The sequence below is a fragment of the Sceloporus undulatus genome, chromosome 1 (assembly GCF_019175285.1).
Source record: "Sceloporus undulatus isolate JIND9_A2432 ecotype Alabama chromosome 1, SceUnd_v1.1, whole genome shotgun sequence".
In the NCBI taxonomy this organism is placed as follows: Eukaryota; Metazoa; Chordata; class Lepidosauria; order Squamata; family Phrynosomatidae; genus Sceloporus; species Sceloporus undulatus.
Window position 1 is genome coordinate 241,281,308 of NC_056522.1, and position 17,463 is coordinate 241,298,770.

Consider the following 17,463-nt stretch of genomic DNA (forward strand, 5'->3'; position numbering starts at 1 on the left):
AAGTCCTCACCAACTGCACTTGCGAAAGTGGTGGGACTGAGAGAAAGCCCTCTCTTGCCGATCTTAGTGCCTGGGCTGGCTTGTATAGGGAGATACGGTCCTTCAGATAGTCTGGACCCAAGCTGTTTAGGACATTAAAGGTCGTAACCAGCACCTTGATTTCCCCCCAGAAACATACTGGTAGCCAGTGCAACCATTTTGGCAGGGGATTCACATGATCCCTGTATTTTGATCCTGCTGAAGTTTTCGAACAGTTTCCAAAGGCAGCTCCATGTAGAGCACATTATAGTAATCCAAATGAGATATAATCAAGGCATGTGTCGCCATAGCCAGATCAGACCTCTGAAGGAATAGGTGCAGCTGGCACACTAATTTTAACTGTGCAAATGCACTCTTGGCCACAGTTGGAACTTGGTCATCCAGACTCAGTTCCAAGTCCAGGAGCATACCCAAGCTGTGAACCTGATATTTCAGGGGGATTGTAACTCCATCTAGCATATGCTGAATTCCCTGAGCTGCCTTCAACTAACTGGGAGCACCTCTATCTTATCTGGATTAAGTTCTAATTTGTTCACCCTCATCTAGTCCATTACTGACAGCAAACAATGGTTTTGTACAGAAATGGCTTCAGGTAGACTGGAGAGAGGAATGTGAGCATTTTCTAAAAGAGAGTATGTAAATTAGCAGAAAGAAGGCAAAGGGCTAAACAGCCCCAGCTGAGAATCTTCAGGGGAAAAACTTTAGAAGTTTAAACAAATACCGGTGCAAGAGACTGATTTAGTTAGAACCCACCAGGGGTATAGCTAATAAAGTTGGCATTTGAGTCTGGTATTCTGGAGACCAGGGCTCAAAATTTACCACAAATGTAATGGAGGGGTAGAGATATTAAGCAATTTGAAGAAGAAGAGATGGTGAAGATAATTCCACCAGTCTTGTTTTGCAGTATATCTTGGAACCATCTGTGCCCCACATGGTTGAATGCTCTTTATAGTAACAGGGTTTTTAGTGGAATGTTGTTCTGCTGTTTTTCCCCCCTGTAATGATTTGTTCACATATTACACTTGTATGTAGCAAATACTCTGGTTTTTTTTAAAAAAAGAAAGAAAAGATGGACTTTCTCTTCACTTTTTATTCCACTAATCTGCTTCAGTTCTCCAAATGTTCTGGTCATGCACTCTATTGGCATCACTGTTGCTTGCTCTGATGGAATACTTTGGGCCACTTGGGAGAGACTAGAATAATCCTGAGATAGGATCAGGTGTCCAGTTGTAACAAGGAGAAATAATTTTGCACCTAATATTTAAATGATGGTAGCAAGTACACTTCAATGAAACAGGTTCAGTTTTAGATTAGGTTTTCTTCTGAAATTGATTAATTCATGGTCATTTTTATTAATTGAAATAAATTACTTTCAAGCTAAAGTTTAAAGCTAAAACATAAATTTGTGTATTCCAAGCACTAAATTCATGGTGGTACAACTGTTTGACTTCCCATTATCACTGATGTCTATTGTTGATTCTAACCGTTAATAATTACATATTTGAAGTTACACTTTAAGAATATTATAGTGCTTGAACATCTTATTGAAATAATGGATGTTTCTGTTCTTTTTGCTTTACAATACTGTGGGATAATACTGTTCAAAGTCATGGATAAAAATACTGTTTTTAAGTATTTCTATCATGCTATGAAATTGGTTCAGCAAGAAGGCTGAGTAGACATTCATGTTCACCATATGAATGTGGGATCACAGTCAGTATCCAGTTGTGTGTTGGTAGCTTTTATGTATTTCCGAACCAACTGCTGAAATCCCGTTTGAATTCATGACTTGTGAAAGTTAGCACATACTTTAAATTCATGGCTCCCCTGATGAGCTATAATAAACTAATATCTCCTTGGTTTTAACATTTCATATATGTTCGGTCTTCAGCATGCTGGATTACGACACAGAGAACCTAAATTCTGATGAAATTTATAGCTCTCTTCGTGGAGTCACAGAAGCAATTGAAAAGTTTAGCTTCCGTAGTCAAGAGGATCTAAATGAACCAATCAAACGTGATGGAAAGAAGGACAGTGACATTGTAAGTAATCTTTCTTTCTTTCTTTCTTTCTTTCTTTTAGATGACCTAGTATGGCTCTAGTTCTGTGCAGATTATCAAATGTAAAGATTGATCAGAAGTCCATAGCCAAACTAACTGGTGAATTGGCCTTCTTGTTTGAATAATAATAACATATAGTTTATTTATATTTTCCCGCCTCTCCCAGATGGATCGAGGCGGGATTACAGTTCACTAAAATACACATAAAACACATTGATAAAATAGAATACAATTAATATTAAAACTAACTTATCAATGCAATAGAGTTATACAACAATCAGAGGATAGGGGATCTCTTATACAAGGTCAGGTGGATAAGCTCGCTGGAAGAGATCCGTCTTAAGTGCCCTCTTAAATGCCTCCAAGGAGTCATTATGATGGATCTCTTCTAGGTGACTATTCCATAGTTTCAGAGCAGCCACAATAAAGGCTCTTTGGGAAGTCAATATAAGCCTAGTTGATTGATGTTCTGACATGCTCTTCCCAGTTATTCTGAGAGTGCGGGGCAGATGTAGGGAGAGGTGTTCCCGCAAGTAACTCGGGCCCAAGCCATATAGGGCTTTAAAGGTGATAACCTACACCTTGTATTGCTCCCGGAAGCTAATCGGCAGCCAGTGAAGAGCCTTTAAAACAGGTGTTATATGGTCAAACCTGGACGAACCAGTGACCAATCTGGCTGCCGCATTTTGAACCAATTGAAGCTTCCAAACTTGGTACAAGGGTAGCCACATGTAGAGCGCATTACAGAAATCAAGACAAGAGATTACCAGTACATGTACCACTGCTTCCATGTCCTTTTGGTCCAGAGAGGGACGCAGTTGGCATATCAACCGAAGTTGGTACCAAGCACTCCTGGCTGCGACATCTACTTGAAATGTCAATTTTAGCAACGAATCCAGGATTACTCCCAAACTGCAAACCTTGTCCTTTATGGGAAGTGTGACCCCGTCCAGGACTGGTTGACAAATCTCCTTCCCCAGACGTGGGGTACATATCGCGAGTACCTCTGTTTTCTGTGGATTCAGTTTGAGTTTGTTTTCCCTCGTCCAGCACATGTAGAGTTCAGCACATATCAGTTCTATCCATGTGACAGATATGCACACATTAGCGCACTGATGTCTGGAACCATCCCAATCTCACATCACACATAGAATTTGAGAAGCCGCATAAATGTTCTGATCCTCCTTGTTTTTCTTATGGCATAGAAACCAAAGGCAACAAATTCAATTCATGGCTCTATACAAAGTCATCAGGCAGCTAGATATCCAGTAACATAATATTTTGGCACTGGAACAAAGTGTTACGTTTTTTTAAAAAAAATGTTTCTGACAGGTATTTAGTCTCTGTCAATTTGAACTTATATGACCATTGGAAACAAACTGAGCTTATTAAAAAATTGTAATTAGCCCTTCTTCAAAAGCTCAGGGTGAGTAATAGTTACTGCTTGATCACATTGTTAATCCAGCTTCCCATTAAACTGTAATATATTATTGAACTAACAGTGCCCTCTTCTGGCTCAATTCCTGCAGGTTTCTCGGGATGGTGGAATAGCATCACCAGCAACTGATATGCGTGGAAGCAGTGATGTTGTAGAAGGAGGAAGGATGGCTTTAGACAATAAAACTTCCCTACTTAACACTCAGCCCCCACGTGCCTTTTCAGGACCCCGAACTCGAGAGTATAACCCCTACCCGTACTCAGATACTATCAGCTCCTATGACAAAACTGCTCTCAAGGAGGCTGTGTTTGATGACGATATTGATCAGCTTCGGGATGGTTGGTTTCACTTTGTTTTATGCTGATGCAGTGCTATTTTTGCTCTAAACTATGAAAGTCCATATTTAATTGTCAAGATATTGCCATATTGAAACTTGCTTACATTCAGTTTGCATCACCTCATAGCAATCCTCAGTGGACGATGCAACATAGTGAGTAATGTGATTTGCATAATTGTTTACTGGGAAATCCTAGTATTTCAGTTGGATTTCACCCCTAAAAGTAGTTTAGTCATGAGGTGGGAAATGCTAAAATAAATGAGATTTCCTCCCATTAGTTATATGAATAGAAAACCTGGTGTAGAAGGAACAGACTGGCAGAAATGTCAGAAATATGTTGGTGGCCAGGAAACCAATGCCAGCTTATTTGTTTGAGATACTCTGAATGGTGTGAACAGCCACAACATTCCTGGTATGAGTCAAACATATGTTAGTCCACAACATCTAGCATTTACTCTTTAGTGTGTTTCCTGCAGCAAACAGTGGCTTACTCATTGCAGTGACTTGCCAAGTTTTAGAGCTTCCTCTGATACTCAGTTGAAAATGGCATCCCATTCTGCTATTGTTGTGTGCTTTCAAGTCACCTCTGACTTACATTGTCTCTAAGATAAACCTAACATGGGGGTTTCTTGGGGAAATTGTTCAGAAGAGTTTCCCATTGCCTTCCTCTGATCCACTATCAAATTGCAAAAGTAGAGTAGAGTTTCAGAAGGTTTTTCTCTGGATAATTCTAAAAATGTTCAGTGGTGGAAGGTTTACTGGGACCAACAGCAGCAGTGTTCTTTATTAACTCTTTTTTTAAATTGCTCTCATGCTGGGATCAGTGGCTGAGCAAGACACCATGTTACCCTAAAATGCTCTGACATAATGTGTGGTGCTTGGCCCAGCTCTTCGGCTGGTGGCTTTGCAGTCTCATATTCAAACTTGTCCTCCAGCTCTGTGTAAATGGACTTTGGCATTCACATGTCTGAGGAAAGCAGTTTCAGAATGATACACCTTTGGGGGAACCAAAGCTGTGCTCTGTGTTGGGCTTATTAGAAAAGCCCTAAGAACAGAGGCTCCATGTGTTTTCAATACTTGCCTACCTGCAAAGAAAAGAAAAGCTTTATGGGTACATTGGGTTTATCAGTAATAAGAAGACATAATAAGAAGGCACAACTACTGCTAAGGACTGATGGCCATTGTGGTCTCTTCCAACTCCACAATTCTTTGATTCTATATTTATTTTCTAGATAAATCTGCAGTCAAAGAACTGGAGAAAAATCATGTTTATAGATGCATTAGCAAGAAATACAATGAGTGTACCCCATTTTCAGCCATTTACAACAATTATTGCTTATTTGTCGTCACTGTGTACTGACTAGCTTTCCACTTGTTCCATCAGTGCCCATTGATCATTCTGATTTGGTGGCTGATCTTTTAAAAGAATTATCCAATCACAATGAGCGGGTGGAAGAACGGAAAGGAGCCCTTCTTGAGCTGTTGAAGATTACAAGGGAAGATAACCTGGGAGTTTGGGAAGAACATTTCAAGACCATTTTGCTTTTATTGCTTGAAACACTTGGAGACAAAGATGTAAGATATTGACACAGGATTCCATATGTTTAGGGTGCTTTCAGGTGTCATCACAACAAAGAATCATAACAATATTATTTTTATCTGTGATCCTTTCCCCTTTTATTAGGAGAGAAAGTAGACATTCCAGACTTGAGATGTTTCAGCATAGTCATGATATTACTTCTTTTCAATAGTCTTTGGGTTTCTTATTGTTGTTCCAGAAGCAGCCAGAAACAATGAAAATATTACTTAATTGTTGAACAATATGTACTAGTATCAACCAACACGTATTTCCCTTGCCTTGACAATACAATTATTGTTGTTGTGTGCTCTCAAGTTGTTTCAGACTTATGGTGACCCTAAGGCAACCTTATCACAGGGTTTTCTGTAGGTGAGAGTGTATGACATGCCTAAGGCCACCCAGTGGGTTTCCATGGCTGAGTGGGGACTCAAATCCTGCTCTCCAGTATTACAGTCTAATGCTCAGACCACTACACCACACTGGTTCTTACAGAGTGGTACACTGGATCAAATTAAGTACTAGGTTCATATCTGTAGTTTCTGCCATATTTTACTTTGTTGTATTTGAAGATAGACGGTTGGAGCTTAACATTTTATTTCTCTTGTATGAAAAATACCCCTATCTTAGATATGTTAGCAAATAAAAAGTATTTTGGCAACTGATTTTTGCACACACACACCATGAAAAGCAAAGTAAAAACTAGTTCTTTATCACTACATGCTTTATCTATCTTCCTATTTTATGTATACTTAAACTGAGATGTCACTAAAATATGATTCTTAAATCAGCTAATATAATTTTGTTGCATGGTTCTTACTGTTTTCTATTTGTGCCAAACAGCTCTTGCTGTTAGTGATGCATTGGAAGATTTAATCAGGAGACAAGTCATGTGCTAGCACATGAATTGCGCAGGTGAATACCAAAGCATCAGGATGTACTTTAAAAGTTCAGTCTGGAGCAAGTTAAACTAAATACTCTGTGTTGAAACTATAGGCACTGTTTGGAATGGCTGTCATTCAGAAATGCAACCCAAGAGTTACATAACCTGAGAAGTTGTTCCAGTATTCTCATTAATAACAGCCTTCCAATGTAAAGGCATTGGTTGAATGTCAGGAAACTGCAGTACTGAATTACAAGAACTTTGATAGTTATTTCCAAAAGAGTTGCAGAATAAATTTAGAACACTGTTTGAAATTGCTGTGCTGACGATAATTGTTAGAATTACCAGAGTTCAGTAAGAGCAGAGTAGCTGAAACTTAGTTTTGATATCTCTGTCAAAGGAATTAACTGGATTATTTTTCTGTTATTCTGCATTTCAAAGCCATATACTGTCAAGACTTATTGTCTTGAGCATAAAAATTGGTCTTTGATTATTAGTATCCAACTGATTCTAATGCAAATGTGTTATAGAATTTTACAAATGAGCTGCAAACCCATGTTGTGTTGCTGCTGTGATTTTCAGTGCTGGCCAGGTCCTTCACAATCCTAATAACACTCATAGGCTTTGACTTGGGGTGGTCCGTACAGCATAATTAAATTTAAAGTAAGTGAGGCACATTACAGGTTGAGTATCCCTTATCTAGAATTTAAAAAACGAAAGTACTCCAAAATCCAAAACGTTTTCAACTATATCACAAGTAGCATTATATGTACCTGTACTATATTTGCAAGGCTGGAGAGAGATATGACTGGGGAGAGACACAATGATTTGTGAAATAGTGGGAATCCACTCCTTTCATAGATTCTCAGTCTCTCTTCAACCTCAGTCTCTCTTCAACCTGTCTCTAGGTATATGCAAAAACAGGTATTCCAAAACCTAAACAAACAAAATATGGAACACTTCTGGTCCCAAGCATTTTCGATAAGGGATGCTTTATCTGTACGTATGAAATAGGCTTTCCATCTCTAGCAGGGAGTAAATATGGACCCGGGCAGAGCAAGTGCAGTGCAATGAGGTCTCTGATACAGTATGTTACTGCAACAGAAGGGGAGATGAGAGAGATGTTTAGGGTGGTCTAACATGTACTGCTTCTTTTTATTTAGTATTCAATAAGAGCTCTGGCGTTAAGAGTGTTGCGAGAAATCTTGAGGAACCAGCCTGCAAGATTTAAGAATTATGCTGAACTCACTATCATGAAGACCCTGGAAGCACATAAGGATTCTCACAAAGAGGTGTGTAATACTGGTTATCTTGTTGCTCCTTAGAGAATGGATAATACCCCTAAAAAATCCAATGCAGAAATCTTGTTTTAGTTTTTGTTGTCAAATGATGTGGGTCTTAGGATGGTCCCCTTAGTGCTCAAATTTTACACTTCTAAAGCTTATATAATTGTTTGTTGTAAGAAATTTATTGGAGCATATATGTTGACCACCCGGGAAAGTATTAACACAGAATCCATGTCTCACTCTTACCTTTAATTTCACCTTAATAAAGAAATCAGAATTTAGCCAGCAGATACAAATGGCAGGGGTCTGAAATAATGGTATATGTTGGTATCCGTAATTTGTAATGGTAAGTACAGTGTGCCCACATTATAGGCGGGTGCGCCATACGCGGCTTCCAGCATACGCTGGAAGCTGCACTGGAAAAACTCCTCTCGCACCCTGGAAGAAGTAATGGGGCATGTTTCTAATGGGGCTTGAGCATACATATTTTTTCCCTTGTGCGGGGATGTGTGTGTATGTGTCCAAAACAGATCCCCACGTAAGGGAAGGGCGCACTGTACATAAAAAAGACTCATTCAGCATATTATATAGTTTTCAGGGCAAGTCTGAAGTGTGTTTATGAATACTTTAGAGATCAAATAATGTACCAGGCAAGGCCACAGGTAGAAGACATAGCCACAAATGGGCTGAAGATAAAATTCCAGATTTAATATATGAAGCAAAGAATGGTAAACTACAAGTTACTCTACAAGGCAGGACAAGAAAAACTGCATTATATGATGCATTACTAGCCTATAAGTAAATGTTCAGTAGGGTCTAGCTAACTCTTGGTCTAGGAGTCAGATAACCATCTTCAGTCTGCAGGGTCAGCTGGCAACCCTTAAGGGAGAATTGCCATCTAAAGAGTGGCCTTGCCCTTGGCTTCATTTTGTGCCATCATCTGTATCATCTGGCTTTCTCTGGTGTTGCAGTATACTCATGCTCTAGATATGGCTTCCACATTGTATCTGTGTCTGTGCACAAACATGGAAGAGGCAGAGAAAAGATGAGATGGCACAGAAACAGAATGAAAGGTCTGTACAATTCTGCCATGCTGCAAACTTCTCTTACTTTTGACTGGCTTCCTTCACTTCAACATTTGATTCTGTCAGCCATTTGATTTGGCAGTACCCACTGCTGGCTGGAGCCCCTGATCAGCTTTTCCCATGGGTCCATAGTCCTTTGTAAGAAAAAGGATATTGTCCCCTATAGAACTTAGTCTGACAAACTGGTCGAAGACCCAGAACTCTAGTGACAGTCAAGCTAAGGCATGAGAGACTGGAATTACCAGACTGAGACCCAGCTCGATACTTTCCATCTTTTGCTGAGTTCTTGCCAACCCATCTACTCCTTAACTTCATTCCTCAACCATATTTTGTACACGTCCAGTTGGATCCTATCTTTGTCCATAAATAAACCCCTCTGTGTTCATTGGGACTTACAAATAAATAAGTGTCCATTGAACTGTTACCTTTACTACAATGAAGTCAATGAGTTTAAGTTTCTGGAACTGTGTGTACTTTGTTGGCTTCAGAATAAAGTATAAGACCATCTGGTGTGGTAAAAAGAAAAGAGCACTCTTGGCCATGGAATGAGAGTAATAGGAGACTAAGCTGCAAAATATAGCCATGTAACTAGTGTAGCATTATGTTTGGAAGTGCAAGGTGGCACCACCTGGTTAATCAACTAGCAAGGGGGGAAATGTGTAAGGACTGTCTTTAAAAAGAAGGGCCAGGAAATATTTAATCCATTTAATAAATCAGCATGCCTGTACTATATTTCTTGGAACCAGAGTCTCAGCATGACACTCTTTTTTTGTTAGCAGCATTTAGCAGCAGTTTTGTTAGCAGCAGATTTCCAGATAAAACTGTTGGACAAAACATTTTGTTCTAAAGGAGTGCCTTTATTGGCAGGCTTCTCTTGAGTGCACATTCTTTTTGTCTCACCTTGATTCTGTGTCCTTGTTGTTTTCTTTCTAAACCACTTCCACAATTGAATGGACTGCTTGCCATCATCAACCTCTCCCCCCCACCTCTAGAATTTTCTATTCAGACCCCTTTTCTGGGGGTGGGTACAATTGTATTCAGATTGTGGGCAACATTTATATTGCTTCAAACTTATTCTTTGGCCTGAGTTTGTTTTGGATGATGGGCATATCTTCTTTTGGCAGCATTCTTCTGCTAATTTTATTACAAAGCTTAAATTTGAAGAGGAAAGTCAAATTGAATGACGTCTCTTGTTTTATGTTCTGATAAAATTGGTGGTGGATTCTATAACTTGGTTCCTGCTCCATGAGCTTTTCAATGCTGGGATCACATAACTTCAGTCATTCCCACTAATGTAATTTTAGCAAAGGTCTTTTCAAGATACATAACTTCCTTTATGAGATACGTGTGTCTCCCATGTTCATCCTGATTCTTTATTCTGTGTGGCTGGCAGGTTAGAATACATATCTTGGAAAGATAGGTAATACCTCTCTCCAACATCTCTCTCCCCCATCCCCAAACACTCTTTGCCCAATTTAAGTATGACAGTTGCTCAAATTCAGCAATAACCAGTGGATCCTGAAACAATCTCCTTACGTTCTCCTTAGAACTTATGGTGGTTTCCCAAGTAAGATTTCTTTGAAGAAGAATTTTCTCTTGACCAAATCCTCATGTTCAAATCTTGTTGAAATCCTTGAAGAAGAGACATTGGTGTTTGTCATTGTTATCCCCAAGTGGATGGAAAATTATAGAGACATCCATGATCAGATATAACTCAATTAGTTCCTGCTAAAATACATCTGGAAACACTGTGATGTATGTTCAACCATTAGACTTTCTTGCCTATGTGAACCTCACAAAAGCATATTTTTACATGTCAATTTGACATTGCTACTGCAGTTTTTCATTATTAATTTTTGAACAGTTCTAATACATCTTTAGACTTGGCTTTATTCTGTTTTTCCTAAGACTCGTTTTAACATGTTCCTAAACAATTCTTTCTTTCTACATGGAGTTAAACTAGAAGGCAAACACACAACTGCACTTCCTCTGTGACACAGAACTCTTTTGAATGACAAATCAGCTTGGAAATAGTGCTAGTGTCCCAGGCCAGAGAGCACACTAGAGTGGGGTAAAAAGGCTAGAGATCAGCAGGGCATTCAACTACTGAGGGTTTGAAACCATCCCCCTCAATTTCTTTCAGATGTTCAAAATTATAATCAGTGTTAATGGAAGACAAGGGAAATCTTGTCTTCTCTTCAGAGTGGAATAGATAAAGGTCTAAGAGGCAGGTTGCTGCTTTGTCATCTACTCTGGTAACAAATGGAAAGCTTTTATCTACCTATCCTTATCTCAAGAGATTTTTTTAAGAAGATTGACTTTATAAGCTCAACCAACTATTCATAGATTCCCTGCAAAGATTTGAATTTGGTAGTGAGTAGTTTGACAAAAGCTCCTTTTGATCCAGTTTGTGAGGCTTCTGTGAGGTTAATGACTTTCAGAGTATCATTTCTTGTAGCAATTAAACCAGTTGCTACACTACACTTCACTACACTCTGAGGGAGTGTGTTCCAGGGCTGTTCGACAGTGGAACACACTCCCTCGGAGTGTAGTGGAGTCTCCTTCCCTGGAGGTCTTCAAACAGAGGCTGGATGGCCATCTGTCGGGGAAGCTTTGATTTGGATTTCCTGTATGGCAGGGGGTTGGACTGGATGGCCCTTGCGGTCTCTTCCAACTCTATGATTCTATGAAAAAGGACGGTATCAGAAATAGCATCTCTTTCAGTAAATCCTAACTTGTGCAGGTTTGAGAAACACAAATTATTTTTTTACCATTATTTCTTCTGAAGTTTATGTTGCACATAAATATGAGTCAGACAGTAGAATTACCGACATTTTGCCTAAATCCAACACATCTGCCAGCAAGATGGTGGCATTCATTGGATGTTAGAAGGGCAGAGAAGATTTACATAGAAAGGACAAAAGCAATTAGGCATACAGAAGCTTTATTTGTCTCTTTCTGTCCTAGAACCTTAGGATTCAAAGCAACTAAATAATAGTTTCCAGATGGTTGAAAAGTTTTATTTACCTATGCTATGATTACTCTTGCATTCTGAGACCACACATGTGTGAGTCCATTCGACAAGATCAGTGAACATGACAACAGCATTCAGGGTAACATCTTTATTGGAAGAAGTGTATAAAGCACCTGGATGGAAGGAACCACCAACATTATAAGACATTAAAAAGTGGACACATTTAAGTCAGGACAGGGTGTACTATTTTACAAGCAATAATTAAGGAAACAGGCAACCAGTCCCACCCATAAGTTCATCTTGGGTTTATCCCAGTGGTTATGGATTGCGCCTTCAGTTCTCCTGAGAATGAGAGGTTGATATGTACCATAAATGATCATTCTAGGAAGGTTGGAGGAGTAATCCACCACCCATGGCTGCTAATGAAGAATATATACATGGAGAGCTATTCTCAGAAGTACTGAAGAAGCAATCCACAACCATTAGGGTAAAATGGTTACCTCCTAGAATGATCATTTATTACAGTCATTGTAGATTTTCGCCCTGCCTTTCCTCCCAACCTTGGTGAAGCCATTTAAAAACGGGTGTTATTGCACACCTCTGTGCCCAGTACAGAGGCATCCTGTACCCGAACTTGGCATCCCATACCCAATCCAGACTTCTCCCATACTTTGCAAAGAACAGGATTTTGCAAGGTATGGGAAAAGCCAAGATCGGGTATGGGATGCCTCCAGACTGGGCACGGAGGCATGCGATAACATCCATTTTAAAAAAATTCACCCTGCCCTGAGGTTGGTAGGAAAGGCAGTGCAGTGCAATAATCTCCATTGAGAAGCACAACCATTGGGATATTCTCTCACTCCAGCTGATCAAGGCAGGGGACCAAAATTCCAAATTTATTTAAACAGTTGCCTGTTTCTCTCTCCCCTTCCGTTTTTCTTCTTGTGTCTTGCCACTGGTCCAGAATCTCACTCTCATTCTATAATACTAAAAAAAAAATAGACTATAGCTAGTTGGGCATTAGGTTACAAACACATACACATATACGCTGTACTCTGATTATTCCTATGACTAACTCTTAAGGATAAAAGCATGACATGTTTACTGAAAGATAAAAGCTTAGAAAAATACAGAACTGAATGGCAACCAGTCACTAACTATTTGAAAACTGAGAATGGTCTTAATGGTGTAATAGCTTTTGAAAAATGAAATCTGTGCATTAGTCAACAATAAATGAGAACTAACTAAAAATAAAAGGATAAAAGGAGATACCTGGAAATATATCATGGTAAGAGAACAAATTAGAAATACAAAAGAGAAACTATACCCTCATGTAGGATATAGCCAAAGAGGTTACAAGAAAAAGGAGAAATATGAAGGTCATATTAGCCAGTGTAACTGGAGATCAGAAATAATCGCTGCAAAGGAAAGGAAGTTTTTTGTGCCTGTTTTTATGTAAATGTAATTAGTGTAAGATGTATGTATGTTTTGTTGTATGTTTGTTTATGGAATTTTAATAATAAAAAATTTAAAAAGAAAAAAGAAAAAAAGGATAAAAGCATGTAAGGTTATATAACAAAACTGAAGGAGAGGGAGAAGCAGGCAATAGTTTAAACAGATTTGGAATTTTGGGCCCCTGCCCAGCTAGTGTGAGGGAGTATCCCAATGATTGTGGATTCAGCCTTCCTAAAATGATTATCCATGGTAGGCATCAACCTTTCATGCTCGGAGGTCTAAAATGACCATAATACATGCAGCTGTCTAAGTAAATCTATTGTTCAGAGAAGCATGACACATCTATCTCATGAACCAATGAACTAATTAAACTATTTTTGGTCACACCTAATGTAATAGGCAGTCTCCCAATATGGGGATCATCAGTAGACATTAACTGTTTTGTTCACCAGATCACCTGTATTTTGAGAAACCAGGTTAGGCAACCTCCTTGGATTGGGAAGGAATCTATGATCGCTCTGAATTCACTGAAATCTGAATCATCATATCAATGACACAATTTCTGTCACCACAAAAGCCCAGCGATTCAACTGGGAAGTACAATTCAACTGGGAAACACAGGGAGATTTTTGCAGCAGTAGAGGAAATTTTGACAGTGGTAGGAACACAAGGTGTGTTACACAGGTGAATTTCATGTGTTTGTATGTGGGTGTAGGTGCTGCCCACCCATGCTTTATATTTACTTTGTGAAATAGTTTTCTTTCTTTTGAGTGATATATAGCTGTACATGAATTAAATCATGTACCCATCTTAGTTATTTTACATTGGATGTACACTCATAATGTTATTATGCAGCCTGATCAGTATATATCCTATGATGCAATGGGATATAATACACTGGGAGAAAATATACTGGTGCCTTAACTTAAAATGAGGATATGATCATGTTGAATAGACTGATGCCCATCCAAATTTGTCATTTGACTTGGCAGTATGAATGCTATTAAGCAAACAGAGCAATTAATTCCCAGTTTCTCCAGCAGATTTTGCACATACATATAATATATCATAAAGCAGAAAATCCTGAGAGTAACTCAAAAGCATATCATTTTGAGAAGTAGGATATCATATATATTTGCTGTATCTATTGCAGCCTGCTGCTGTATCTCGGAATTTACATATAACAAATTTTACCCAATGGAGTATTTCATCTTAGTTTGATTTTCTTAGACAGACCAAGAACACATATTTTCTATTCATTGCAAAGATATCTGTACAGCTGCCATCATGGTCCCAAAATGTAGCATTTACACATCTAAGAGATAAGTCACTGGCATACAAAACCTATGAGGTCCACTGTATCCTTCATGCTGCCGTTGGCAGTCCATTATCCTGTCATGTTTTATCTGCCATGGTTTGTGTATAGTAAAGAAAGAACTGGAAAAGGTCCTCTTGTGTCCACCATTTTTGGCAGAGACATTAGCATTTGTGGCTGTCATTCTGCTACAAAAGTGAATTCATAAATATCCAGTCTCTGAGGAAATCAGCACAGTGTCATAAACCTAGAGACTCATGGTACTGACCAAATCCATGACTGTTTTTAGATATGGTGTGTGTGTTCTCTGTAAAGTACAAATCTGAAAAATAGAAATCTCTTCTTCTCTTTCTACATCCAGGTTGTGAGAGCTGCTGAAGAAGCTGCTTCCACTCTGGCCAGCTCCATCCACCCTGAACAATGCATCAAAGTGCTTTGCCCCATCATTCAAACAGCTGACTACCCAATTAATCTGGCTGCTATTAAAATGCAGACCAAAGTCATTGAGAGAATCTCAAAGGAATCTTTGCATCAACTCCTTCAAGATATCATCCCTGGGCTGTTGCAGGTATGTGTGCCCTCCCTCAAAATTTTCTGTTGCTGGAACAGTTAACTTTTGTTCAGTATTTTGTTATATTGGCTTATGTGCTGTTCTGCTGGATGGAGAGTAGCATATAGTTGGGACTTAGTGCAATTCAGTGAATTGAAAAATGGTTTTTATTTTAGGAAAAATGCCAATATGGCTAGTTCCTGGTAAATAGAAAACACAAGAACATTTCTTATACCCATAACTCCCTTCTCCTCCATCACCAGTTTCCCGGATGACACACTCTCCATCTCCCACGAAACTTTTTTAGAGTTTTGGGCAACCTTCTATTTTATGGGGGTAGATAGTAAACCAAAAGGTTTAACATGTAAATCACTTCCTCTCTATAAACAGTATACATACCCCACTGTCTTCCATGCCAGCATTCTCTGAAGATGACAGCCACAGTTGGGAAAAGTGTCAGGAATAAACTTTGCTAGAACATGGGCTCATAGCCCAAAAAACCCACAAAAAACTATCAAAAGGTTTCATTTACTACCTTCAGCTGATAGTTCATTCAACTGTCTTTTGGCAAAGGAAACTCTGAAATTAAGGCAATGGGATGCATTCTGAGCATCAGTCTGGAAATGCTCAATTCTCCCAGATGTTCATACAACCAAACTAGTGAGGTACTATATCCCAGTGATGGTGTTTGGATCACATTTTCCTGCACCTGTGAACAGTTCAAGGTGTATGTATGTGTATGTTTGAGCTGCACAAAGCTTTATACAATCTAGGCCCTATACATCATATAAAGTATTTCTTAGAGTCAACCTTCCCTTTTCTTTAGGACCTGCTGGTTAGGCCCTTTATTTCCTCATTGCTTCACCTTTCTGTCAAGAGCTTGAGGCAATGTATGGTGCAATTCATCAAAATACATACATCACTGAGGTTTTTTTTTTTTTAAAAAAATCATGCTTATTAAAGGCTAATCTAAAGTTTAAATATATGAGTTTATCCAGTGCCATTATGTTATTTTCTCTTCAGTCATGCTTTTGGAAGATATGCTTGTCTGTCTTTCCTTGTCCTTTCCCCTCAGGGCAAGTTGGTTTTCCTATAAGCCTGAGATGGCAGTTGCAGGAGAGAAGAGTCACCCCACCCAGAACCATTAGGAGCTTTGGTGACAAGTAGAAAACTCCCCCCACAGCTTCTCTGTCTCTTTCTCATTGCAAGCTTCAGAAATAATAAGAAAAAACAAAATCACATGCCCTCATTCAAAACTGTACCTAGAGAAGTCTTCGGGGGTGCCTCCTTATAACCTGGCACAAATGTTTGTTTTAGACAGGCATTTTAAAAATTGTCTTTAATTTCATGTTAGCTGTCAGAATCTAAACAATCCAAGGTCAGTGAAAATGCCTGTGAAAATGCTATTAGCTAGAGATTATTCAATTTCATGATAATTGGGGCTGGCAGTGCTAACTGAATGCTTAAATCCAATAGCATCCTAATAATTATACCTTTATTGTGCCAACCAATTGAAGATGTTAGTCATAGGCCATGCAAGCTACAGGAAAAGAAATTCCACCTCACCATTAGAAAGAACTTCCTGACAGTAAGGGTGTGGGCGGGGCTCCCAAACCCGCAGCTGCAGCCCCTGGGAGTTGCTCCATTCCGCTGAGTTGTGAGACACAATCACTCTTGGAGACCCGAAGTTGCTTGCAATTAACACAAACTTTGGCTTTATTAATTCGCCACAATAACGTAGAACAAATTAACAATCTCAACCAGCCCTTGCTAGCTCAGTTACTTCACTGAAGCACAGCGAGCTCCGGTTCCTTGGACGCTTAAGTCAGTGTCCCCAAGTTCACAGCGTATGTGTCCGGGAAAGCAGCCAAAGGGCTGATAAGGCAGCTAGTTCTCAAACAAACAAACCCCCTCCCAGCACAGCAAAGTCAGTGTAAGCTACACAGTCCTGGAGATTCACAGTAGTTCTACCAAAAGGGATTACCAAGAGAATTGTCAGATGGTCCGAGGTTCAGGGTAACAGATAGGCAGGTCGATAAAGCAGTCCAAGGTCAAGGTTTCCAGGTAGTCAAGACAAGAAGCCAAAGGAGCCAGAGACAGAGTCTTTCCTCTAAAAGAGTCAGATATCCACTGGCAAAGAACCACACATGCTCCAGGTGCTTAAGAAGGCAAGGAGCCGGCCTTCAGCTGTGTCTGATTACGAACACACTTCTGATAAAGCCTCCGAGATCTTTGAAGGCCCTCTCTTTCTGTTCGACGCTCCTTGAAGGTAGGCACACTGCCCAGATCCTCCTCCATGTCCACAGCCTCGGCACCAGGCAAACTTGACTGCTGAACCTCTGGAGGGACCACAGACTCTGCTCCAGCAGAACTAGGGCCAGCCTCTGGCTCCTCCATTACAGGTTCAAGCCCCAGGGGCTCTGGCTCCTCCATTACAGGTTCAAGCCCCAGGGGCTCTGGCTCCT

At 39.6% G+C, this 17,463-nt stretch overlaps 1 protein-coding gene across 29 annotated transcripts in view; it reads left to right on the forward strand.

The window, feature by feature from the left end:
• Window positions 1-17,463, forward strand: part of CLASP1 (cytoplasmic linker associated protein 1) — a 249,181-nt gene that overhangs the window by 219,642 nt on the left and 12,076 nt on the right. For all 29 annotated transcript variants that reach the window (XM_042445044.1, XM_042445043.1, XM_042445053.1 and 26 more), the window contains 5 exons: window positions 1,931-2,081; window positions 3,629-3,875; window positions 5,259-5,449; window positions 7,497-7,625; window positions 14,810-15,016. In XM_042445044.1, the coding sequence (XP_042300978.1) occupies window positions 1,931-2,081; window positions 3,629-3,875; window positions 5,259-5,449; window positions 7,497-7,625; window positions 14,810-15,016 (925 nt within the window). The remainder of the gene's footprint in view (window positions 1-1,930; window positions 2,082-3,628; window positions 3,876-5,258; window positions 5,450-7,496; window positions 7,626-14,809; window positions 15,017-17,463) is intronic.